The 27018-nt window shown below is 43.2% G+C and overlaps 1 protein-coding gene across 1 annotated transcript in view; it reads right to left on the bottom strand.

Annotated features, from left to right (window-relative positions):
- The window catches only part of PCSK2 (proprotein convertase subtilisin/kexin type 2), a 119226-nt gene extending 93191 nt beyond the window's left edge, over positions 1-26035 (bottom strand). The window contains exons 1-2 of the mRNA XM_085305595.1: positions 25802-26035; positions 2101-2205 (exon numbers count right to left, since the gene is read on the bottom strand). Of these exons, the coding sequence (XP_085161721.1) occupies positions 2101-2205; positions 25802-25975 (279 nt within the window). The 5' untranslated portion in view covers positions 25976-26035. The remainder of the gene's footprint in view (positions 1-2100; positions 2206-25801) is intronic.
- Between the last annotated feature and the right edge of the window lie 983 nt (positions 26036-27018).

Raw genomic sequence — 27018 nt, forward strand, 5'->3', positions numbered from 1 at the left:
CTCTTCCACACATAGGGGATATTCTTTGTTATTTAAACACAAGACTTCACTCACTGAGGTCAAGCCAGCCAGGGAGCCAAGCCACTGGTATGCACCATCAGGAGGAAGTGGAGATTAASAGCAAAAATAAGATTTCATTGCACATGAAAGAAGCCAACTAAGAGTCTAGAGACCACAAACTAAGATGACTACAAAAGAGAACATCTCCAAAAGAGAAGGTAGCTTCATGTAAGCTGCCCATAATAGCTTTTTGGCACAGTAAGCACTAAGTCTAGAAGTAGTCAGTGCAAGAGCCAGTCTGGAATTAGTACCGAGTGTTCAGCTACGAGGTTGCACTGAGAACTTGTGGGCTCAGAACTGCTTGTAAATTTTTCAGAGGTTTACAGAAATGTGTTTCTAGTACAGAGGCACTCGTTACAATGACTACACTCAGTCACTGTTTTGCAAACTATTTGCTTAACTGTATGCTTTTTCTGAAATGTTTTTTAATAAGATGGGTGGTTTAGGGAAATGAAAGACCTCTTTTGGGACAATTGCTTGGCATCCACTAATTGTGGATGGTTTCTGAAAGGTGTTACTTTCTTATATCCACCTGGAAAACAAAATAGAGCAAGTCTGGGAATTGCTACTCAAGGTGAGTTGAATAGGCCTCTTCCTCAAAGCCCCCTTACCTCTAAGTYGTACCAGTTTTAAAAAAGGGGGCCAGGAGTAGGTAGCTTCAACCACTGAAAGACATATTGCCAGGCTGAATGACATCACCAAGATACCTATAACAGCCCTAGCGAACTTGACCTCACTCAGATCTCACCATCTCAGGATTAGGTGATGAGGGCAGGCTACACCTAGGAGTTACGTGATTCACTCATGTGGCTCCTAGCCACTGGAGAGACTGGCCATGCTGGAGCAACTGGCCACGCATCCCAGCAGACCTCGGCCCTGAACCACTTAATTTTTTCAAAAGTAGGAAAATTAAGCTGGTAATTCATCAGCTCTTGTTTCCTCTGATGTAACAACAGTTTCAATCTCATTTGACCTATTTTTTTCCTACTTATTTTTTTTAATAGGTGTTCCAATAGCTTATAATATTTGATACTAAAACTCTAGCAGGAATAAAATTGTTCCCATCCCTTCTTCGTGAGCCTCAGTGAACTAAGTGCTGATGAAATCCACATTAAAAAATAAAAACCTATATGTTTCATTTTTTTCTTTAATAGTATTTTGGAGCATCCTTACAAAACTCATAGCTCTAGTTATGATCTTTTCCTCACCAGTACAGGGAGTTTAAAGTCTGCTGAAGGATTAACAAATAATCCATTTGCTCTCATGATATCATTCCTTAAGCTTATCTACTTTCTTTGGGCAGTAAATACACTTTTTGTGCAATCTGGCTCTATTCCACCCCAGTATAAGCCTGCTGTAACAACTCTGAAGAAAAACAAAAGGAATTTGCCAATTCCAGATGACAGCCTTCTGCAAAAAGGGCCTTTCCCTACTGTCCAAAAAGTTTGTGCTTCTGAAAAGTGAACACACCATTCGTGGACTGAGCTTCTGAAAGGAGAACTGAAGTTTGATAGGCTTAGCAGACAACCACTTCTGCTCATACTTGTGTTTAAGAGGTGAGAACAGGTGGCTGYGCTGGCAGGGAGTGCTTCAGACCTTGTCTCCAGCACACACCCTCATAACATTCACGGTGTGCACCATTACCTGAGGAGCCCCAGTATGACAGCAAAGAAAAAGCCAAAGTTCATGCCACTGGGTACTCTGGACTGGATGATCCAGGGCAGGGGGACTGTGGGGCATACCTCTGAGAKCCCTACCCCACAGTGTGGGGACACCTAGAAAGCACATCAAGATGTCCTGCAGACTATGGCATTGCTTAGTGCTATCAGTGAGAGGCTAAATCTCAGACGATGTAAGAGTATTTGTTGTAGTAAAATCAGAAAAAAAAATGCTGAGGCTGTTTGGTGATGTGTGCATACACCAGTCACCAAACTTAAACATCACATAGCAATAACCACAGATTCGACCATCACCTTGATTGCCTAAAACAGTACGTGTTATAAAAAACACAATAGATGTAAATAATGGTGAAACACTTACCCTGGAATCCTTTTCCAGACGAAGTTTGCGTTGAAGATTGCGTCTTCTTCTGGCCTTAGCAATGCCATTGTGATAAAAGAAGTATGCAGTATCTAGAAAAGGAAGCTGAGGAAGAGAGAGAAAATAAATCATGGAATTATTGGTTACTAAGAAAGATGACATGGAAAACCTTAAACTGTGAAGTATTAGGAGACCATGACAACACATGAAGACTTATCCCAAATTGCCCAAAACACTGAGAATGTTACTTCTAACTTTCTTTTGAAAAATGTACCCAGTTACATTCAATTTATTTGCTACAGATTTACAACGTGTTACTTCACTTGTAAACATAAGGTCATAATACCAAGTGTTTAAGGTCAACAGTGCCAATATTTCTGTAGGGTTTCCCAAATTGCATCAGGATTATTTCCTACTTCCTGAAAGAGCCAGAAGAAAAGAATAAAATGAACTGCAAATGATTTAAAACTACCACAAATCATCCTTCAGCAATAAGGCATTACATCAAATGCTTTTCTAAGCCATCAAAACACACCTGAGATGATACATAAGCAGAAAGGCAGAAAGCAGAGCAGTTTCTATTTTCTGAAAAATATGGTATTTGGAATTCCTTCTGAACACTTAAAAAAAATATGAAAAATATTAAAAAAAAACAGGTAACTCCATAGTGACAGAAGAGTAAGAGTTTTGTACCAATTTACCATCCAAGACACTAGGTAGCAAGCAAACACCTCCCAAGGACATTCCAGCATTGCCTAAGGCAGGTGCCAGGGGTGGGGGAGGAGGATGTGACTTCTTTATTAAATGTGTCTCCCTGCAGGGGCTGCAGCGAGTGACTAGTGATAGCTAGCAGACACTTAACTTTGAGAAGGCTAAAAACCATTGTGTTCTACAAGAATAGCACACCATTTCCAGCAGTCAATTAGAAAGCTCCATTTGCATCCTTAATTCTACAACTTTTTCCTCATTCTGGCTTAATAGGGAGATTCCAGTTGAATTTAAATCTAACCAAGTAAGCGTGTATTTTTAAGTTAATGTCTTCTTTATATAAGCTGCAGCTTCTTGGAAAGTTTTTTTATGTTAATGCTGCGACATTTCAATTGCAAAGTTTAGACTAGCTTGCACAAGAAATGATTACTTAAAGGAGATACTCCAAAACAGCCATGAGGGACTATTCCTACGTCTGTTCTAAAATTATCACAATGGTTATATTTCATGACAACATAAACCTCATAGTATAACCTCAAAACTCTGGTTTGAAAAACCATGTGAGAAGTCTAGTCTGAAAATTAACTGTAAAAACACAGGATGAATAACGGTAGCAGAATCTTGCTGTTCATGAATAAAACACTTTCTATTCCTATATACAGGTGTATATATAGATCACAAAAGTAACTGTCCTTCTAAGAAATTATCTTCTCGTAAATCTATCATTACATCCAGTGTTGTTCTGCAAATATATTTTGACATATGGAATTGCATGGCAATGGAAATTTCATTCACACAGAGAATTTTGAAAGCTTAAAATTTGGTCATATGCCCCAAAATGAGTAAGTGTTTTTCAGCCAAATCTTTTGTTAATTTTGTTAAATGAAAAATTTCAATTAAGTTTTAGTTTTTAAAACTTCACTAGGTATGATACAAAATGCATAAATGCAAAGTAATTAAAAAATAATCAAAATATTCTGTTCTGCTAGAAGACCTCCATTTAAGTGTATATAAAAGATTAGGGAAATTTAATCAAAATCATTGTGGTCCCTTGAAGCTAATTAGCATAGTGCTCTGGCAAGTTCTTATTATCAGAATATTTTGCATCAGCTCCAGATATATATATATATATATATATATATATACATACATACATACATATATATATATATAAAACCACAGTATCTGAACCAGCAGAAGAACAGAGACTACAAAAAGCACTTCTGTGGTAGTGGCCACAGAAGTCTCCTACACTATACACACCTACCCTCAAAGTCACTGCTCTTAAGGCCAAAATTCTGTCTGGTTTTATGTCAATTTTTAAAAATCATATTACATTTTAGCTTTTAAAAAGTGTAAATATGACACCTTCCCATAATCCATATTTTATCACTAAGTCTAGCTTTCCAGGAAATGGTCTGCTCCCCATCCCCCATGTAGGATATATCACTCTTAGCCTCAAAAATACTCAGGAAAACACCTAAGTAACCAGCTCAGTTACAGTTTGAAATACATGTGACCATACTAACCATAATAATCCATCGCAAGCGTGTGGTCTAATTTTCCCAGTAAAATCAGGCTATCTTCCCTCTTTATTTCCCCCCCCCCCCTCAGTATCAGTCATCCAAATCAATTCCAGTCAAACACTGATTTTGATGTTCTTCCATTAAGGAAGACTCCCAGTAATTTTGAAGACATCTGGCAATACATAACATGTACTTATTGTTCATTGTCTGTGTGTTGTTTAGTTTCTAGTGCCATGTGGAACGAAGAAAGGCATGGTACAGCAAACTTAATAGGCAAGCACACTGATGTATGTTCAAGCCTGACCATAAGTGAAAGCAATTACATCTAATCCAGCAATGAAGAAGGATGGATTCATGGACAAAACTGAATAACCTTTATTCTTATCACTCAGACTAATATCAGCCTTTCCACAGATTTCCCAGTAACCTTTGAGGAATGCAGATGTTTTGCAGCCTGTACAGTTTTTGCAGCTCCTCAATGTAGTTCTTGGGAGATAGGCTGGAGAGGAGGCTGATCTCCTCACCTTAAAATATGACATGATCAGTCACTATGAATAGTGACTAAGAGCAGAAACAAAGAAAGAATCCAAACTCCTCAGTAAACCCTTAAAATTAGTTAATGTGCACAAAGGAGAAGTCAAACACCAAAGAAGAGGCCAAAAACACCACAGGCTTTGATGAGGATTTTGTAATGAAATTCAGGAATACCAAAAGCAACCACTGAAGTGCTTCRTTTTTGATGAACTCTAGATTCAGTAACTCCTCTGCAGCAAGCAAACCMCAGGACCCAGGTAGCTAACAACAGAGTGTAATTCCCACTATTAACTTCTGAGAGGTCTACTCTGATTTRGAGCTCTGCTTAGCTAAGTAAACACTGCATGTCATGAGGTGAAATGAAAACAAGAAGGGCTCATGTACACTACACACCCCAAAGACTCACCAGCAGTAGCTACTCCATAGTACCCTCATGGCAAAGCTGGAGCTGAATTTAAGTAAAATTCCTAGTGCAGCAGTAGGCTCTGCACATAACATAGAAGAACAAGATACAAAGCTTTGTGCCTYGGATTCATTGTGTAAGAGAGAAACAAAATTTCCTGCCCTCAAAGGAAAATTTGCGATTATGTAAAATAATAAGTTACTAGAAAGCACTTGAATATTGAAGTGAAGACTACTTAGACTTAAAAAAAAAGGATCTACTCTTGTCTTGACATACAAATATGACACAATGCAATGTATCAAAGTAGGACTGTCTGAGGATCTCAGGAATTATCAGCACTTCAAAACTTGCAATATTTGTATAAAATTACTGGTGAAAAAAATACAAGTGAAAACAGAATCACAGTAAAATACAGTAAAAGGCACAAAATTCACTCTTATATATCCACCCTTCTTCCCTCAGAAGGGCATGATTTTCTTTGGTTTTGCAATATCCTTGGGATTTTTCAATATTATCTAATGCAAAGATGAAACTAAGCTTAATCTCCTACCTGAAAAGGAGGTAGACCTGAAAGTAACTTTGAAAAACTCAATGTTCAACTRGAATGGAGGAAAGAAAAACTCTTTAAATGGGAAGGGCTTATCTTGTAGGAGAAATGGCTAGGATGTACCATTCAGTAAAGAAGGAAGCAGGACTGCTTCACATTTCACACTGGTTTAACATGTCTATGGCACAGAGATACCTTGGTTTTTCTTAGGCTATTAATCCAACAGAGAAGTCCAGGAGCAATAATTATCARAATGAAAATAAGTTATTTCTGATTCCCAACCTTCCTGCACTCTCCTCCTCACATCTCGCAATCTTTTGACACTTTTTACATTTGGTGTTGATGCTCAGAGTTKCTTCTGAGATTCCCTGTTCCCTGAGCAAGAAAAGAGATGGGAGAATTCACTCTGTGCTGCCATAAATTCAATCCATGGAAAAAGAACTGTAAATAGGTAGCTACAACTCTTTCCTGCCATACTCGACTTCTGGACAGTCATTCCAGTAAATCACTACTACCAGGCTGGCTCAGGAGCTGCCCCTACACAGCGTTAAAGAGGATGAGGGGCTAGGGTAGGGGGCAGGGGAAGAAACAACCCACCAACCCGTACAGTCCACTGCTGAGCCCCCAAATGCTAATCTGCTCCACGAAGAAAAAAGCAGACATAAAGCAGCCCACTTCTTATCAGCTTCAAATCTAGGATAGGGCAGCAAACACAGGGTTTCCCTGGAGCTAATGATCCTCAACCCATTTTGTCCACTTGACAGAGAAAGTCAAGCTGCAATCCTTACTTTGYTTTGACAACACATGCACTGCTGACAGATGTGGTTTTGCCAGTCTAAAAAGACATCAAGTTTAGCTGCACAGTGATGCAAGAGTTTAAAAGAAAAAAAAGCCACACACACAAAAAAAAACCCTAAATTCAGACCATGTTACATATCCTAAAGTGGCAGCACTGCGTCTACCATGGGCAGAGCTAATACTGACAACAGAACTGCAAAAGCATCAGTGCGATCTGACCAGAAGATCGTATCTGTAGCAAATATAATAGGAAGCAACAATAATTCCTTGGAATAAAAAAAGAAGAAAAAAATTGCCTAATAAAGCTGCCAGAAGGATCAGTATCTTGCCTGAGAAGCAGTGAGAGGTCAGGTGTTCACAGCTTATCACTACTTTTAAGATGTAGCTAAAGTAGATACAATACAAAGAGGGGCCTTGGCTCCCAGATTTATTCTTAACATCAAATTTTAGTGATTTGCTCCAGGGCCGCATCTGTTCTACATAGACCTCACAAGCAAATTACAGTGCACACAAGAATCTAAGAACAGATCAGACAAACCTCTCCTCCTTTCATGGGACTGATCTCTGCCTCACCTTTGCCCACAGCCTTTCCTACTGCATCACGTAACACAGCATCCCTACAGTGCTTTGTTAGCTTGTGTACCATTTCCAATGATTTCTCCCTGATATTGCATTACCCTAGAAAGAACTCACTTSAGTCTATAGTTAGGATACCTCTCCCAAGTTACAGGTGAAGACAGTMTGTAACAACATTTTTTTCAAGCAAAATAATTTTAAAATGCAACTAAAGGCTGATTTATTCCAGTTACCTCAGGGTAACATTCTCTGATCTTCACTGGAATCAGTATAAATGGTTCAGGCAGGGAACCATATCCAACCAGGCTGTCAAACAGCTTGCTCAGGACTCTTSGTCTGCCTTAGCATAAGTGTGTGAATACACGACCAGGCAGGTGAGGATCCAAACAATGCTCCAGAAATGCTCCAAGGAATAGCAAAGAACAAACAATACAGAAGCTACATACCACTCCAAACACCCCCTTCACCATAGAACCCAGGCAGCACTTCTGACTTTAAAAAGGTCAACAGTTCTGTACAGGTGTGCTCTCTAATCCCATTACTGCTCACTAATTATACCAATAGAAAATGCAATCTAAACCTAGCAAGAGCAAATGTGTTCAGGGCCTCCACAGGCCCCACTTCTTCAGTTGCATCACAGATGAAGCACAGCAAAGTGCTTCCCTGCAGAAATTAGAAACCTTTTAGAAACCTTTTCATCCCAGTTTCATCAAACACACTGAGGATGCTTATAAATATTCAATATGAATTTTTAAACTCTCTTTCTCTCATTTTCCTTCACCCCAATTAGCATTAGAAATCATTTTACTTTAAAACACACTGATGGGAGCCAAGTCTGAAGTCAAAGACACTCGCTACAGCAGTGAGGGCCACATTAGAATATAGACAGCTCAAAATGCAGGCAGCATAGAAATAGCAGGAAAAAAAAAACACAAACAAGAAAGGATTAATTTAAATGTTGATGGAGAAATGCAAAATAGCACAGAGGACTAAAACCATGCCAGAGCTTGCCCAACATGAAATCCAGCCCAATGTATCCCCAGGTAAGGAAGGGTTTTATGCTTTCTCGTTAGTTTGCTATAATTACTCAGAAGATTCAGCATGGATCTCAGATGGAGCTAGGGGTTCACTCAAACACCACCAGCCTTGAAAACTCCAGCAATCAGACCCAGGTCTCAAAGTTATGAACCTTCCCAGCCCCCTTCACATTGTACCTGTGTGCTATTTAGCTGCCTCCATCAAAGTGTTACTGAGGCCTACTCTTGCTCATCTTAGCAAAGTGGTAACAGGTGGAGGTGCTAGCCACAGCTTCAACACTCTCAAAATGTTAAGCTCATAATAAAATAACCATGTTAGAGAAGATGATTCCTGTGATATGAACTGATTAACATACAGTACAACTTTTCTCCTATAGAAAAATTTAGAAATGGCTGGCTGGCTTACTTACGTATGTTTTCAGCTTTGTTTCATATGCATCCAACCACCCCTCATCTGAAACAGCTACAGGCACTAATAAGAAAGGATTGTGACTTCTGGGTTTAGAGATCATTGATCTGTTCTTCCTTTTTTCCAGAATCAATGGAAATGCTGCAATACACATGGTAATAAGGATATCTGTTACTTTTATTCAGGTTATTGGTTGTCCTGTGAGAACATGGCACCTTGTTTAAAATTATATTAAGCCTTTCTCAAGCCAACAGAAATATTCCTGTAGTCTCCAATGGTTTCTGAAAGGTCCTCCCTACCCTTCCTGGTGAATTATCTTTTGCTCTGGAAAAAATATCTTTTGCTTTGGAAACCAGATGTGGTATCCAAAGACTGCAGAATTCAGGCCTTTTCTCCATTGCCCTCATTGCATGCAGCAACCACAGCAAGGAGGCTAAACAGATTTCCCAGTAGGTGGGCATCAGGGGTTTAGTAAATGCAAGGAAGTGGAAAAAAATTGAACCAGTTCTAGGCTGCTGTTATGCTTGCATGTTCAATCTTTTGTCCATGTGGAATTCACTGGAGTTCCTCACACAGTCCATGGCAAAAAAAAAAGAAGCCTTTTCAGAGTATGATTCATGTAGCCTATTCTAGGTAGCCATGTTAAAATGAGCTGAACTGAGTCCCAGGAGTTTCTCTTCTGTTCCAGAGTCTGAAAGGAGTGCAACTGTCTTCTTTAGCACAGGTCAATTCTGATCTTAAAAGCTTAATTCTCATCAGTTTTGTTCTTGCAGTCTCACACATACTGCTGCCAAGAGCTTAGAAAAACTGCCCCACTGATTTGGTTTGATTTGCAATATTTGGAATTTGGTTTGTAGTTCAATGAATCATGGAGGTTTCATGTTTTTAGCRTATTTGGATCTCTGTTAAGTTTGTTGCTGAAGAGCTTCATCCTGTAAGCATGCAACAACAGTTTAAGTCATCAGTGATAWGGTTGTGGATTTGCTGTTAATTTTATCAGTGAATTAAAGAAACCATTTAAGGCCTTTAAGAGAGTTATTCTAGTTTATGTGAATGGAGTTTTTTCRGGCTTTTAAAAGAGTTATTCTAGTTTACGTACATGGATCTGTGCATTTTAGGGAGTTTTATCCATTACTCCCGAGTAACTGGAAAACACATGACTGATTCTATCACGTGTGTTGCTGAATCCAGCCAAAGAAAGATACTCTCTAGGCTTGAAGAAGAGGACTACGTTCTTGTTCATATGCTAGCACTAGCATTGGATTGTTTRGTTTGATCCAGATTCACTCTCTGGAGTTGGTGATTATTACTGTTTGGCTGCAAGCCTGAAGTGAAAACTTAGCAATAACCAYTATGTCCTTACACATGGATGATGAGAGTTCCGCAAGAAGAAGAGCACTTCAGCCAAATGCTAGGCATTGGGAGGAATTATGGAGCTCAACACCCCGAAAAGTCATTGTAAGCATCTAACAGTTCTGTCATCATTTTTAGCAGCAGCATATGGCCACTGGGAAAATGAGACACAGCCTCCTCCAATCATTCAACTAAGTGGCTCCATAACAACCACTTATACAACAGATAAACATACTTATTACTTAGATTAATAAAATAAATATGATTCTACCAGAAGTTGAAATCAACTCAGTTTTCTTAAAACAGATGTCAGTAACACAAAATGAATTTTTTTACAACTTGAAAGCATTTACTTATATTATTAAAAAAACGAAAATGAAGAAAACAAATTAGCCTCTAGTTATTCTTTAGGGGCACAGTTCTTAACTTGCTCATGTAAGTCATGATTTTATGGAATTAATCCTTAACCATGCAGTGTAAATTAGATCACAGCCAGCAAACTGTACAGAATGTCACCCAGCTTACTAACTGAAGTTCAATCAGCCGGTGACACTTAATGTTTTAAGCATAAAATAAAAAAGGATGGTACTCTCAAAGCATTTGGCCAGTTCTACACTTTATGACCAAAGGCCAASAACACTTGCACTATTCATGCTTGCCTCCTACAATGGGGGCAACAGGGTTCCTCTGGGGACTCTGCCACTGATTCAGGGCTCCTTTGTGTTTTCAAAACATCTCCCAGGACAGTAACATTCTGCAAGTGTTTTCACCCATCAAGCACCCTTCCAGTTGAGATCATTCTACCCAGGACTACTTCATCTGCTCCTTCACTGTCTCTTGTTGCTTCACCTGGAAGCACCCTGCTGTAGGACAGAGTCAGGATTAAGCCTCGTGGGACAAGTTTCAGCTGTACCTTAAGTAGTCCTTGCAGCTTAGCCTTGTTCAATGCTCCAAGGGCCTATTTTTCAAAGATGTTGAGTAACTTCTGTTCTACTGACATTAGGAGAATATCAGGCAATTACAACTATAATATTTTTCAATTGTCTTGCATATAATACGGCATAGTCTAATAAGCACTTGTTTACTTACTTAATTTATTGATAGGATTCATTTAATTAATGTCTGCACAACACTACTGAAATGATAAAATGCCAAGTGATAGCGTCAACATATATTCATGTGTATACATACAAATATAATATATAAAATAATCAAGTACCTCTTTAGTAAGAGATATTTGGTAAATATTTAAGTAAGTTTAAGCAGGACACATCTACCTTTGCGAACAGGTTGGTCAGCCTAGTAAAGAGGGCTTTAAACTAGGTAGGAAGGAGAAGTGGGGGTGTCATAGAGACAGGGTAGACAACAAAACAGAACTTGGGTTGGGGGGGCCTCCAACGGGTGCATGCAGTTGGGGATGTGCATTTGGGACATGGCTATTGGGGACCCCCCAATCTGTGTGCGATCGCAGGGCCAYGATCTCGCTGCAGTCACGGAGACGTGGTGGGATAGCTCACATGACTGGAATGCTGCCATGGACGGATATGTGCTTTTCAGGAAAGACAGGCCAGGAAGGCGAAGTGGTGGAGTTGCTCTTTATGTGAGAGAACAACTGGAATGCATCAAGCTCTGCCTAGGTGGGGAGGAGGAAGAGGCAGTCAAGAGCTTATGGRTAAAGATCAAAGGGCAGGCTAGCAYSRGGGACACTGTTGTGGRTGTCTRCTACAGSCCAMCTGACCAGGAAGAGAAAGTTGACGAGGCCTTCTACAGACAGCTGGAAGTAGCCTCATGATCACAGGCCCTGGTTCTCACTGGGGACTTCAGCCACCCTGACATCTGCTAGAGGGACTACACAGCAAGGCACAAACAGTCCAGGGAGGCTCCTGCCATGCATTGATGATAACTTCTTGTCACAAATGGTGGAGGAGCCTAYRAGGAAGGGTGTCCTGCTGGAYCTTGTCCTTAGCAACAGAGAGGGACTGGTTAGTGATGTGAAGGTTGGGGGTAGCCTTGGCTGCAGTGACCACAAGATGGTGGAGTTCAGGATCCGCATGAAAGAAGTAAGGCAACAAGCAGGATTGCAACCTTGGACTTCAGGAGAGCAGACTTTGGGCTCTTCAGAGACCTACTTGGAGGAATCCCATGCGTTAAGGTCCTAGAAAGAAGAGGGGGTCCAGGAAAGGTGGCGACTATTCAAACATCACTTCCTCCAAGCTCAAGAGYRSTGCATCCCTCTGAGTAAGGAGGGCAGCAAAAGGGGGCGGGAGACCTGCATGGGTGAGCAAGGAGCTCCTGGCCAAATTCAGACAGAAGAAGAAAGTACATAGAATGTGGAAGAGCGGACAGGCTGCTTGGGAGGATTACAGGAATGCAGTCAGAGTATGTAGAGATGCGCTGAGGAAGGCTAAGGCCCTGTTGGACTTGAGTCTGGCAAGGGATGTTAAGGACAACAAGAAGGGCTTCTTCAAATACATCAGCAGCAAGAGGAGGACTAGGGAAAATGTGGGCCTGCTACTGAATGGGGTGGGGACCCTGGTGACAAGGGATGCAGAGAAAAATTACTGAATGCCTTCTTTGCTTCAGTCTTCACTGCTAAGGGCAGCTGCCTCAAGAATCCCAGAGCCTGGAAACATGGGAGAAAGTCTGCAGAAGGGAAGACTTTGCTTTGGTTGAGGAGGATAGGATTAGAGACCTTCTGGGCAGGCTAGACATCCACAAATCCATGGGCCCAGATGGGATGCACCCACGGGTACTGAGGGAGCTGGCGGTTGTTGTTGCCAGGCCGCTCTCCATCATCTTTGAGAGGTCCTGGAGAACAGGAGAGGTGCCTGAGGACTGGAAGAAAGCCAGTGTCACTCCAGCCTTCAAGAAGGGCAAGAAAGAGGACCCAGGCAACTATAGGCCAGTCAGCCTCACCTCCRTCCCTGGAAAGGTGATGGAACAGCTCCTTCTGGATGTCATCTCCAGGCACACGGAGGAGAAGACGGTGATCAGGAGTAGCCAGCATGGAATCACCAAGKGGAAATCCTGCTTAACCAATCTGATAGCCTTCTATGATGGAATGACTGGCTGGGTTGATGAGGGGAGAGCAGTGGACATTGTGTACCTTGACTTCAGCAAGGCTTTTGACACTGTCTCCCATAACATCCTCCTAGGTAAGCTCAGGAAGTGCGGGTTAGATGAGTGGACAGTGAGGTGGATTGAGAACTGGCTGAAAGGCAAAACTCAGACAGTCATCGTCAGTGGCTTGGAGTCCAGTTGGAGGCCTGTGGCTAGTGGTGTCCCCCAGGGCTCAGGACTGGGTCCCATCCTGTTCAACTTTTTCATCAGTGACCTGGATGAGGGAATAGAGKGCCTCCACAGCAAGTTTGCTGATGATACCAAGCTGGGAGGAGTGGCTGACACACCWGAGGGCTGTGCTGCCATTCAGAGAGACCTGGCCAGGCTGGAGAGTTGGGCAGAGAGGAACCTCCTGAGGTTCAACAAGGGCAARTGCAGAGTCCTGCACCTAGGGAGGAATAASCMYAGGCACCAGTACAAGCTGGAGGCTGACCTCCTTGAGAGCAGCTCTGCAGAGAAGGACTTGGGAGTGCTGGTGGATGACAAGTTGACCATGAGCAGCAATGGGCCCTTGTGGCCAAGAAGGCCACTGGTATCCTGGGGTACATTGGGAAGAGTGCTGCCAGCAGGTCAAGGGAGGTGATCCTGCCCCTCTRCTCAGCCCTGGKGAGGCCTCATCTCAAGTACAGTGTCCAGTTCTGGGCTCCCCAGTMCAAGAGAGACATGGAGCYACTGSAGRGAGTCCAGCGTAGGGCTACAAAGATGATCAGAGGGCTGGAGCATCTGCCCTATGGGGAACGGCTGTGAGAGCTGGGMCTSTTCAGCCTGGGGAAGAGAAGACTGAGGGGRGATCTTATCARTGTGTACAAGTACCTGAAGGGAGGGTGTCAAGGGGATGGAGACAAACTCTTTTCAGGTGTCCCATGTGATAGGACAAGAGGCAATGGTCAGAAATTGAACCACAGGAAGTTCTGCCTGAATGTGAGGGGGAATTTCTTCCCTGTGAGAGTGACAGAGCACTGGCACAGGTTGCCCAGAGAGGTTGTAGACTCTCCTTCTCTAGAGATCATCAAGGCCCGCCTGGATGCAACCCTGTGTAACATGCTCTAGGTGACCCTGCTGAGCAGGGAGGTTGGACTAGATGATCTCCAGAGGTCCCTTCCTACCTTACTRATTGTATGATTCTAAGTTTAAATAATATGTGATATAAATCTCTCATATATGTAAGTACATCTGCCTTAGGGAAAACTCATGAATCTAAAAAACTCATGAATCTAAGAAACAGTTTAAGTATATTCTGCAAATGTAACTGCTATTTCTAGCTAAGCTGGATCAATACTGTTGATAACAATTAGCAAAACTAAGAAAGGCCATTTTATCTCAATCCTGATCTACATCCCATCTCTCCTTTTAAGCACACAATCAAACAGTTTGACTGCTACTGTCATGTTTGAGCCTGCTGTCACATTAGTTCTAAAAACACTGAAACAAAAGTAGTTTGGTATTTTTAAAACAAAGAGTAAAGCTATAGTGTGCTCCTGCTGAAAATTATTGGTACATCTCAGAGGTACAGAGGAGACAAGATGTGGCTGCCCACTGATATGCTGAATTTCAGCAGAGCACTTCAGCATCATTTTTAAACTAATTTCATGTACTTATGTGCATAGGACACAAACATACATACAAGGACTTAGCTAATGTAGCACCTGAAAACTAAGTCATGAGCTCAGACTTTAATGAAGAAGTACTATAAATGTAGCTCAGACCAAAATTAGCTGTTTACTGGCAAAAGCTACTGAAGAAAGCAAAGAAAATGTGAACTGCACTACTTCAAAGATGCTAGTCTTTGAACAACACCTAAAGAAGATTGGTAGCTCTGTTTCTATTCAAAATCTTTATTCTCTTCTTTTTTTCTCCATGTCTGGTTAATATTAGGCTGCCAAGCAATAACAGACTGAAAGAGCTTTACATGGAGGTTTCTGTTGTTAGATCACACTGAACAAGTCTTCTAGTTCCCAAAGAAACAGTCAGCTCCTGGAGAAGAACACATGCATTACAGAGTGAGGGAAGGAAGCTGATGGGCAATAATTAGATACAAAACTGTGATGTTAAATTACAGGCTGGGGGCTCACTCTTGCTTTTTTTTCATTATTATTTTTTTAAAATTTAAGGTAGCAAGCTTGAAAAGAGCAGCGGAAAGAAGCTCTCAGGAAATCACTTTCAGTGGAGCCAAGGAAAAAAGGAGTTTTGGGGCAGTGCTGTTTTCCTTTTGACTATTTCAGGAGAAAGTTGAGACATTAGTCACCACTGTTACAGGGCCATGTCAGAGACAAATTCTTCCGTTATTCACACCGTCGCGAACTGGAAGCAATTCACCTCCRCTCCAGTCTACAACAATAGGATGGCGACTACGCAAGAGAGGGTAACTGCTCTGAGTGGCTTTGAGAGCTCTACATTAGAGGGAACAAAAAAGATGACCAGTTCTGCCTTGGTGCTAGCAATAATGATGGAAAAAGAAAGAAAACAACACTATCTGCYGTTTCCTTTTCTCCCAGACCCCCCCTCATTGACCTTTCAGGCAGCTGTGAAATAAGCCTCTTTACTGTTTGTTACTAACAATTAATAAATGACAGCAGTTTATTGCCAGTAGAAATTGTAGTCAATCTAGTGTGTGTTGATGTGTTATCCTTCTTTTATTACAGCAGTTAAGCAAGGCAAATGTCAGTTTTCATTTAGTCACTTAGCATAGTTCAGCCTTTAGAGTCTGGAATACTGTTTTCTGTACCAATGTACGGTATGTTTAACATGAATAAAATATATTCAGTTAGAAGAGACAAAATGGAATTTTGAAGATTGAAGTTGAGTATTTTAACCACATCAGAAGAAAGAAAAAATGCATATGTTGTTTTATCTGCATTTTATTCTGCACTATATCTAAATTGTATGAGAAGAATTGTTTTACAGTTAAAAGAAAAAAAGTACACTTGCCTGTGAAGTTTTAAAGGACAATGTAAAAATGAATAGACTGGACTGCTGCACAGGCCAGACTTCAGAGGGTGTTCAGATCCTCAATTATCATTCCACCCATGTTARCAACCAACTTTTCCAAACCTGAAAATGCATTCATATTCTGATTTTTGATACTTCTTCACTCACACTCAAAATTGACAATTCTGCGGGACAGCTGGTTCAGAGTCCCTCCTAAATCACTAAACTCCRTTGGCACAGATCACTAAAGTAAACTGACACAGAGAAACACGAGGTCCCTGGGGGACTGATGGGAATTCACCAGTCATAGCTAAAAGCCTTAAAACAGAGAATTCTGCTGCACTTGGCATTGCATAAATAARTGGGAAAAGACAGTGTTCACCCAGAGAGCTGATTTCAGAGTCACATCCCTTTGTTTCATATGTGTTTTATACAGGACGAATGGGCAGAAAGGTGGATCCTCCATCATCTACAGAGTGGTGGCTATACCCCATTTCTTTTACTACCCATATAAGGAAAAGATCCCCCTGTTTAGCTCTAGTTTGATATCCAATACCCTTCCAGTAATACTGCCACTGTCTCTTCATAATAACAATTAAGTATATACTTGTTGTGTTTCAGGCTTCCACATTTCGGTTCTATACTCTAGCAGAAAGCAGGTCTGACATAATATTTCCCTTTTACTCATCAGGTAAGCAAATAATCTAGTTCTGTCAGTGTATCTGGAACACACTTTTGCTCACTGGTTTGACGTAAACATTGAGGTCACTCTTCCCATTGGCTTTATGAGGCCAGAGAAGTTAAGAACGTAACATTTACACAGAAGTCTTGTTTGAGATGTTAGATTATACATGGCAAAGAACATTATGTCCCAGTTCACTTCTTGAGTGAGTAAACCAGGGACATCACTACCTAGTTCATAGTTTATAATCCCAGCATACGAATTGTGAGCCTGGGCAAGTTYGCAATTCCCTGTTTCAGGACCTCTGTACTTGCCAAACACATACAATATTCCCCTGAGTTTAACTTTTGAGCTACTGTCATAAATCCATGACCAAACAGGATTTCATGCTGGCTGATAAACCACGTGTGGTGGTCACACAACCTACCACCAATGCAGCTCTCTCTGCAACAGCTACCCCAAAGCACAGGCCATGACCACTGAGTTGAAATAAAATCCCCTTTTCAATAGAACAGGGTTAGCTTTTTTCAATAAACATAGGAGGGTTAAATGTAGAGACCCCACTGATTTACAAAAGCAATACACCAGCTTTCTTCAGGCTGTTTAGAAAAATCCTGCCTTTGGCAGTCAAGCAGTTCAGCTTCCTCCCACTAGAGGCCAGCGAGAGATGGAAGCACTGGGCTGCTGGCTGCAGTATTTATTGTCACCATGCAGCCCGCATCCTGTAGGGACTTGACCCATTTAATTAAGTATTTGCAAAAGTTCAAATAAAAAGAAAAAACAAACAGGGTTTTCAGATGATGATGACAGTGCTATAGGACAAAGGTAATTTTTAGATCCATAAAACACAGCCCTGTGGGTTTTACTACATTTCTCACAGATACTAGCCATACATATGATGGACTGGAACCRCACAAGAGGGTTTCCCAAGCATAATATTTTAATTAGAGCTGGCAGATTTTTTCATTTATTTTATYATTTTGGCTTGATTTCCACCTCACAGAATTATCCATTAGCATGGATATTTCTCTGGACTTACTAACTACCTACCAAATAAATTCTGTATAGATTTCAGGAATTACTTTGCAAATGTTTTATTACAATCATTTGAAACTTGAGTTGCATGGATTAATCTTAATTGGAAYAGTTCTATAGATGGAGGAGGAAAAGAGTCACATTCAAACTTCTACTTAGTTACACTTCAAAGTATTGCCAATATAACTATTTTTGTTTTTAACAGCATGGTCATACAGATAAAAGCTCTAGTTTAGATGAATTTTCTGCTAATATCACCCTGACCTGGAACTAGCTGAACATATTAGCACTCCTATACTGACAGTAATCACACTGCAATTGTTTTTTTCCCCCAATTTTAGCTACATCAGTATAGTTACTGCAGTATAAGTTTTCTAAGAGAGGGTAGGATTTCATATCTTATTACCCGACATATTTTGTGAGAAGGATACAAAGCTCTTTTCTACATTCACACAAAGGTTGGTTCTTCTAAAAGATAACAGAAATTCAAGCATCCCACGGTGCACCTTAGTGCTTCTGAAGGAGCCAAGCCTAGCAGCATGGTCAGTCTCAAAGACCATTTGCCTGCTAATAAATAAATGCCAAGGATGCCACAGGTTGGCAATGGAAGCATTTAACCTTAGAGCTGGGAGAGGATTGACAATATATTTGTCTAGTGATTCAGGCTGGATGTGAATTTCCAACGTAGAAACAAAAGTCTCTGCCTCTTTCACAGCAACCTGGAACATCTGATTCTGGTAGTCACTTGGTAACAGGATCTGTTCATCTGGCCTGCTACCAAAAAGCAAGCTTTCAAAAGAGGGTATCATTACAGTTATTTCTTTCCTGCACAAGTCTGTAATCTCAGGACATGGGAGAACTTCAACTTTGATGTAGATAGTAGCAACAGATACCCATATTGTCTCTTAAAAATGGCCTTCAGACTGCCCTYAACACTTAAAAAACTTACCTAGAAGACTGAGAGCTACAATAGCATCCTAAATAGAAGTATGGCATGTGAGATCCCCAAAGTTCAAACACATATAGGCAGCTAATTTATCCATACTTTGTTTATAGAGTTAAGAAATAAACTGGAAGTCATCTGCAAGTAGTTATCAGGGCAGAAGGAGGATTTAGGCTAACAGCAGGACTGTGTAGTCAYAGGCAGTGATATCATACTACTGATCTTTACCTAGTGCTGATATTAAAATAATATTTTTGACTTATAAATCTCATAGTATAGGTCTGAAATAACTAAGGAACTGGTAGACTTGAAGTGAAGGAAACAAAGCAAGAGATCTGTTTCCTATATATTAATCCTGTCTCTCCCAGTACAAATTTTGAATCTTACTCATGCTGCACCAAAATCTCTGCATGCCAGTATGATTCTTTTACATGGAGGCATACAAGGGAGAGAAATAAACTGGGGAGCTGAAGTGACTGCATGCAATACTTTAAAGGGATTTCACTAAAGGAAGAAAAGAAGTGTAAGCAGGCTTAGGAAGCACATGATAGGGCAGCAGGATATTTTTGGCCATAAAATGTCAATAAGGAACTCCTTGTGGCTGCTCTGGAGGTGGTTTCTCGACCTCACAAGTACTCCTCAGAGCAGGGGCTTTAGAAAACAAGCTGCAGGTCCCCTGGCTGTTTCTGATTTCTGTAGTGGCACACTGTCCTGAGACTGCTGGCCAGGGAAGAGAGGCTCCAGTCTGCTGTCATGGCCAGGAGGTGGGAGCCTGGCAGAGCTTTCTTGCTCCACCAGCTTCRGTGAGGTGAGGGAAAGAGTAGGTGGCAGGAGACACCACCAGCATTCCTGCTCTAAGCACTGATGCTCCTCAGCTACTCAAACCCTGAGCTGCTTCTTGGAGCAGAAAGCTGTCCCTGATGCCATCATACTACACCATAACAAGCTGTCTTCGGGCAGACACGAAGGTTAGAGCAAAGGACAGCTGGCTAGTACACACCATGTGCAGTTCTAATCTGCTGTGATCACAACTTCCTGGAAATGCCATTCACTTCTTTGCACATTTTCTCTATTTTTCTCCCTGACATTGGGAAAATTAATATAATYTAAATGAGGACAAATAACTGCACATCCCCATTTGGACTTTCAGCATCAGAAAAAACAAGCAAAAACAAGAATTACTWTTACTGCAGTGCATTTCCTGGGTCTCTACCACGTGTTCAATTTTGCCAATGTATTGAAAGAACTGTTGCAAAATGTAACATTATCCAGAGTACAAGCAATACAGAATAAATAAAATTACAAATGTGAGCAGCTCTATAAATAGCCAGAATTCTGTATCTTCATGTTTACTAGAGCTGCAGCCATAATTTTGTATCTTCATGTTTACTGAGCTATGGCCCAGGAAACAAAACAAAACTTATCTGTAAAGGTAAGGTTTAATGCACATGTTTTGCTAAGAAACAGAAATGTACTCTGTTTCAAAACAGTAACAGAGCAGTTACAGCAGGGATCTGCAGTAGGGGAGTCTAACCTTGTTTTATAGTCAAATAATGAATACTACGAGAAGTTGACAAGGTAATTATTTTAAACTTCAAACAGAACACTAACTGCCAACAAACAAATCTGAGTCTCTAATAAAGGAGGAGCTCTAGAGATTCTGGTTTAGGGACGTACTTGAATCTGAGTTTTACATTCCTCTTTATGCTGACAATATTACAGTTTCCACAGGCATAGGCAAGTATATTTAARTAACAGCAGACTTTTTTTGTTCCGAGTTAGCCAAAGTGCTTGCTCCTGGGAGTATTTCTGCACCCAAGGTAGAATGCAAAACAGATGAATGAAAACATACCACTTTGAGAGAACAGATTCCTTTCACACTTCTCCCATCATGCAGGAGGTAAGTTCTCAAGAACCACAGTGCAACTCTGATCTAATTCCACTAACGTCAGTGGGATTTCTCTTGAGTGTAAACAGGAGCAAATGGGATTTCCTAGCCAGGACCTGGAGATACACTGACTGGACTCCTGGTGTGGCAAGGATCCCTCTGAACCCAGACKGCTGATCTCTCTATCTCTCTTCAATTACTTCCTTCCAGGGCTTTTCTGGAAAGGGGAACCATCTACCATCACCCARCAGTGTGCCTTACCAGCCACAGGATCAAACTTTTCCTACTACCTAATTGTTTTTTCCCCCTAACTTGAACATATCAGCTCAGACTGCCTTTTGGAAACGGAATTACTCTTTTATGGTGATCCATTAAGACTTTGGTGGTTATACAATTTGCATTTGTACAGAATTTATTTTTCTTACCTTAGTAATACAAAATTGCAACAGTGAAATCTAGGAAATTAAAGCCTTTTTTTTTTTTTTTTTACAAAAACATTGTACCTTCCATTTCTAAAGAGGTTTTTCTGTTTCCTTAATAAGGGATTACTTTGTGTGAACAAACATCCTTTCCTCTAGGCTAGCATAGAACACTGAGCTAATCAATTATTTAGCGTGTGTTAGAGCACGGCAACAGTGCAGTCTGAGGCCTAAGCTCAAGTCCTCAGACACCGGTAGGCCCATGCAGGGCAACCCAGGCTCTCAGTCACATCTTTGCATGAAATGCTCCGTCGGTGCAGCATCTGCTCCATGCTAGAGGCACAGCTGYTCCCTCGCTGCTGCCCTTGTCTCGCCAGAGCTAGACAAGTAGGGATGGCATATAGGCTCCAACTGGTTGGCACAAGAGGCCAGCTAAGAGCCAGGCTAACAATTCACTCTTCTTCCCTCTTCATCGCTACATGCACAGCTAGTACTGGAAGAAYAGTAGCAAGAAGAGAGACAGAGAGAGTTTGTGTGTGTCGCTGTGTGTACATCTGTGTGTGTGYCGTGTGCGCATACACATACAAAAACACACATACCCACAGGTAGAATTTCCTACTTGCACAGAAATGTAAGATGGTCCTGTCTGACCATCACAGCGCATTTTGGGTTTTCAGAAATGTAGCCCTGCACCTTAAATATGAAGATAGGCAAGCACCCCTTCTCCAGATTTAGAGGCTGATCTACAAAGGAGAGGATTTTCAGGGCTTCCGTATCTGGACCTGTGGATGAAATTTTCAGGGTCCCTGAAGTATGTCCCTGAAAAGAGCTCCCAAAGCTGCAAACTCATTATTCTGCCTGCTGGTCTGCTTTTCACACTCTGTCAACTCCTGATCCAGAAGCTCCCAGCCTAGATGCAGAAAAAATGGGTGGAAACAGCAATAAATTTGGCTTGTTTTTCTGTAACATTCTGCTTTTCATAAATCTGCATTTTATAATGTAAAAACCCCCAAGCTTCCAGCATTTCATCCAGAAATTCCTGGCCAGCTCCACAAACCTTGGACCTCAGCCAGCAGCCTCCTAAGCTAAAACAGGAAAAAGAAAAGAAGTGTCAAGAGAGTTACCTTGTTTTTTGCACAACTTGCAGGGAGAGTTAGATAGATTAGGTGATATATCCAGGAAAAAAAAAAACAAACATACAAGCTTTGAGATACTTACAGTTCTCTATATTTTAAAATCCATATCTTGTTCTTATTTTCAAATCTGAGGGCATTGAATGTCAATTATGTAACAGCCTCACCTCAGTGCTCCCGAAAGTGGAATAGTTAGATATGATGTCATTCTGTAGATTATATCAGCCTCTACGTTGTTGATGAAATGGAAATAGATGCATAAACTCTGATCTCCAATCAGGAGATCTTTCTGAGTGCTTCTTCCAACCCTCCTTTTTAGAAAGGAACTTCAAGGAAAGATGCCTAAACCAGAAAGCAGCACTTAAATACTGTTTTTTCAGCCTGTACTAAGAGATGTTTTCTGGTAGCAATCATGCCTGAAGGCAAATAGAAAGGTGTGGTGGGGGGGGAAGGTCCTTTAGTAGTTCTTTGGGGGCTGACTCGTGATTCCCGAATCCTTGAAGTTTTTAAGACTAACTATGTTAAGAATGTGCTTTATGACAGTACCTGTTTCACAAGGAATATATAGAACCAATTTTGGCCAGTACAACGGATTGAAAAACTGCAAATTTTAAAGCATCAAAGAACAATTAGAATAATAAAGAYAAGGCATAATTCAGTATTATTCAGGGAAAAATTGGCCAGTGTTTTTGAGACTGTCTCATGTCAGGGTCCTAAATCTACACAAAGAAATCTATTTTCAGGAGTGCAGAGGCCCTTCCCAATCAGTTCAGTAAGCTCTGAATTTAAATTATGCCTTTTTGCCCACCTGAAGTCTTGTAGCAATTTCAGAATCATAATAGGAAACCAGGCCAAAGAATCAATTAGAAAGACATCAAACTGTTCAAAACATTAATCTTCAAAGCAATGTTTTCTCTTCTATTTCTGCAGAAATCTGTTATTAAATAACTGCAATATGCATCAGCTCAGAATTTATCTTTGTTATTATGAAAAGTCATGTGCACTAAAATATATAATTTAAAAATCAGCTCCCATGAAAGGATGGTAAAATAGGTCTGTGATACAAAACAAGTATAAAAGAAATTGCTGTCATATATATTTTAAATCCACACACAGAAAAAAGCCAAATCTGACTCGGTTCTAAGGTTGGGAAAGTACACATAGGAGGAACATCTGCACTAAAATAAAGGTGACTATTTTCAGAGGATAGCTCTACTGCAGTACGAGTAAGGGTATCTGAATTTAGTTTAAGTAAATCATTCATTCTATTGTCCATAAGGCACGKGAAAGCACATCTACACGTGGTACTTTCCCTGGAGGGTTTCCTGCCAAGAGGTCTGTTTCCTTACACATGCATGTCCGTGTTTAACTTCTCGCATTGTTGTTACTGCCATGAAAGCTGAATCTGCAGACTGTAAGCTGAGACGCCAGACATGCTTCATGATAGCAGAACAGATTAGGAGACTCGTTAGTTCAGCAACATGGAAAAGACACCACAGTAGATGGCATAAGCATCTACGAACGCTAGACTATCGCCACCCAAGCCCTGTTAGAGATCTCCCCAGCAGCATGGAGATTGTTATCAGTCTCTAATAGATTATCCTCCGATATGCCAAACCTTCCAAACTTTTCCTGTTCCTTAAAATTACTGCCTTGCAGATAGTAGGGGCTATTTTTACTTGTGTTTGTGGGGGAGGGGTGGGAGCTCTCTAGCTTTTCAGGGAGCAGGATGATGTAACCTATAAACTTGCTGGGACAGTGTGAGCATTGTATCGAGCCCTGGCCACCATCTGCCCCCACCTGGTGAGCACATCACACCAGGGCTCTGCTGGGCTTCCTAGAGAGACCTGTGTYCCCAAGGAACAAAAAACATATGTGCTGGAAAGCAGGTACTCTGTTCTTGCACACCCAGGAGACTTCTCACCAGCCCTCTGCCATGAGCCACAAGACTGATTTCCCTGAAGAACCTTTATGTTTCCTAACGTGCCCGAACACTCTGCTGAGAGGCATGGTGGAGGAGATAGGAACTAACACCCCAGAAAGTGCCCTTCTTCACCCTTCAAAATCCCCTCTCTCTTTTCCCTTCCCCTGCCTGGGTCACAGGTTCATTTGAAAGCATCTAGCAAAGGTGAAAATAAATTAAGGTCTGTGGAAGGATACTCTTCTCTCCTCCTGGGGCCTCAGCAGTCAGAGCCCCAGCATAGTGGCAAGAGAGAGCAGGCAGAAGGGAATAAAAAGAGAAAACTACTGACCAAAGAGCCATATCTAAGGAGTTTCATATACCATGCTCCCAGCCCCACAACGGACCCCTTTCAAAGGGCATCAGCAGCCCTGCCACTACCAAGACAAGACCGTGAGCCCAAAACAAAAGCATCATATTGTATCAGCAGTAAGACTTGGCTACAGTCAAAGGAACAATGATTTTACCCTCGTTTCTCTAATGAGCCTCTACTGGAGTTGAGAYAGGGCAGCCTAAGGAGTGGGGAGTCTCACTTCACATGCTTTTTTTAWTTTGCCTCTTTTTTTTTAATCAAGAGTTCAATTCACTTCACTCATTCAAGTTCAGGGTGTGATTCCTATTCACTTCCTTGGAAGCTGGATCAGGTTCTCATTGCATAACTACCGAGGAAAGAARAAAAAAACAAGCAACCAACACACAGCAGCAATGTTCACGCAGCTTGCTTTCCCTCCACGCTCCTCCAAGACAAGTGCTGCTTGGGCACTAAGACTGCCAGGAATTGTACAGACCAGGGTGCTCCATTAGTCTCTCTCCTGTCTTCATCTCAGATCTGAATGCATCCAAAAATATTTAGGGATCTAACTATCATTTGAATGGGAGAGATTTCCAGCAGAGCTGGGATCCCCAGGAGCTGGGAAGGGACTCCCAGCCACTGTGGCTACCTAAGATTTCCTGGGATCTCAGGACAGAAAACCGCCTCCACCGATACTTCAAGTTTGCCACCTTATATTAATTGGTGATTAATACGGATTGSTTATCACGGTTATCACCAAGAAGCTTTTCTGGCCTGGGGATACCCTGGTTTGCTGTGACAATAGTACGGGCTATCAAGGAAGCTGCCAGCCTTGCAAACTCAATGTCAAAACCCCTACGAAAACTCCCATTTATGTGCAAGCTTCTCCATGGAGAGGCAGCTTTAACCATTTTCTGAGTGCTGGGGGCTCCGAGTAGCTCCAACTTCAGCTGGGTGCAGGCAGCTCTGGGGCGGACCAGCCGCTGCTGCGCTGAGCCCCGCAGGATGGGAGCTCAACAGAAGGATGTTTACATAGTAAGTCCAAAGGCACCGAGCTACCATGTGGGAAACTCCCCGCTTTGCAGTCCGAGAAAATCGCCCGTCTGGGCCGCCGCCGAGCAGCGGCTGCACCGCGCCTCTTCGCACGGCTCTTCTCAAAAGTGCGCCTCCTCGGAAACAGGGGACCCAGGGCCGGGCAGCCCGGGCATCCCCGCTCCAGCCCTCCTCCCCAGGCAAACTCCGCGGCAGGACGCCGGCAGCCGCCCCCGCCGCCGGGAGACCGGCGGAGGGAGGCAGCGCGCCCGCAGCCCCACGGGCAGGGCAGGGCAGGGCAGCGCCGCGCCGCCGCCGCGCTGCTCCCGCGGCCGCGGGCTGCCCGGCCCGGCCCCGGCGGCCCCGGCGACGGCTTACCTTGCGCACCCCGCCGAAGCCGTGCTGCGCCGCCACCCGCTCGGCCTCCGCCTGGTCCCCGCCGTGCAGCTCCACCAAGAAATGGTTGGTGTAGACGGCTCCCCGGGCCGGGGCGCCGAGGAAGAGGAGGAGGAGGAGGAGGGCGCCCCGCAGCAGCGGCGGCCCCGCCGGCATGGCCCCGCGCTGCGCGCCCGCGGAGGCAGCCCGCCGCGCCGCGCGGAGGGCGAAGCGGCCAAAAGCCGGCGGAAGAAACGTTAAAAATTAAAAAGCAAAACAAACGGGAGGCGCCGGAGGACGGAGCGGCCGCGGCGCGGAAGGGAGGAGGGCGGCGGGGACCGGCCGGCCGGCGCTGCCGGGGCTGCTCCGGGGAGCTCGCGCGGGTGCGAGCGTGAGTGTGAGTGTGCGTGCGGGTGTGTGTGTGTGCGGGGGGCGGGGGGGGGTGCGCGCTGCCAGATCTGCATTTTCAGCCCCTCCTCATCTGCACTTCAGCGGCGGCGGGAGGGAAGCGCCAGCCGCGAGGGGAGCTTGCCGCGCTGCCAATCGCGGGCGGGGAGCGGCGGCCCCCGCGGCCCCGCAGACGCCTCGCAGCCCCACGCCCCCCCCCCACCGCACCCCATACACCCCTCTCACCCCACCCCTCGCACCGCGGTTGGGCACCCTCGGCAGCCCCCCAGGACTGCCCAGCCCAGCCCAGGAGCTGCCCGCAAAGCAAACCTTCCCACTCCCTTCGTGTGGGGCTGAGGAGCCCCCGAAGGGAGCCAGACCCCTAGAGCAGGGGCAGACAGGCAGGTGGCTACATSCTCAGGAGGGCTGAGAGCACCTGAGGCTGGCTGTCCCTTGGGCAAGACCCCCTGGGCCGGTTCCCTGGTGTACACCCTGCACACCCCCTCGGCCTGCCCCAGCCCAGCCCAGGCGATGAGCGAGGTGTCACTGTCCCCCTTTCTGCGGGGGCCAAGGCTCCGACAGATGACCAGCGATTCCCAAGACAAAACCTTTGCGTCCAGGGCCCCAGCTCGGAGCTCTGCACGGCCAAGCAGCTCGCCTGAGCGCGGGAGCACAGCGCTCCGGCTTCAGCGAGTGATTCTCCCACGTGAGCCTGCAGGGAAACGACTGGCACGAAGCCACCTTTGCGTTCGCCCTGGTGAGGCAGCCAAGGATAGGGGCACTTTCGATGTGCTGGTGGGATTTCAGATGGTGCCAGCGCCTAGCGGGATGGG

This window comes from Rhea americana, unplaced genomic scaffold, assembly GCF_003343005.1.
Source record: "Rhea americana isolate MKP2758 unplaced genomic scaffold, rheAme1 scaffold_223, whole genome shotgun sequence".
In the NCBI taxonomy this organism is placed as follows: domain Eukaryota; kingdom Metazoa; phylum Chordata; class Aves; order Rheiformes; family Rheidae; genus Rhea; species Rhea americana.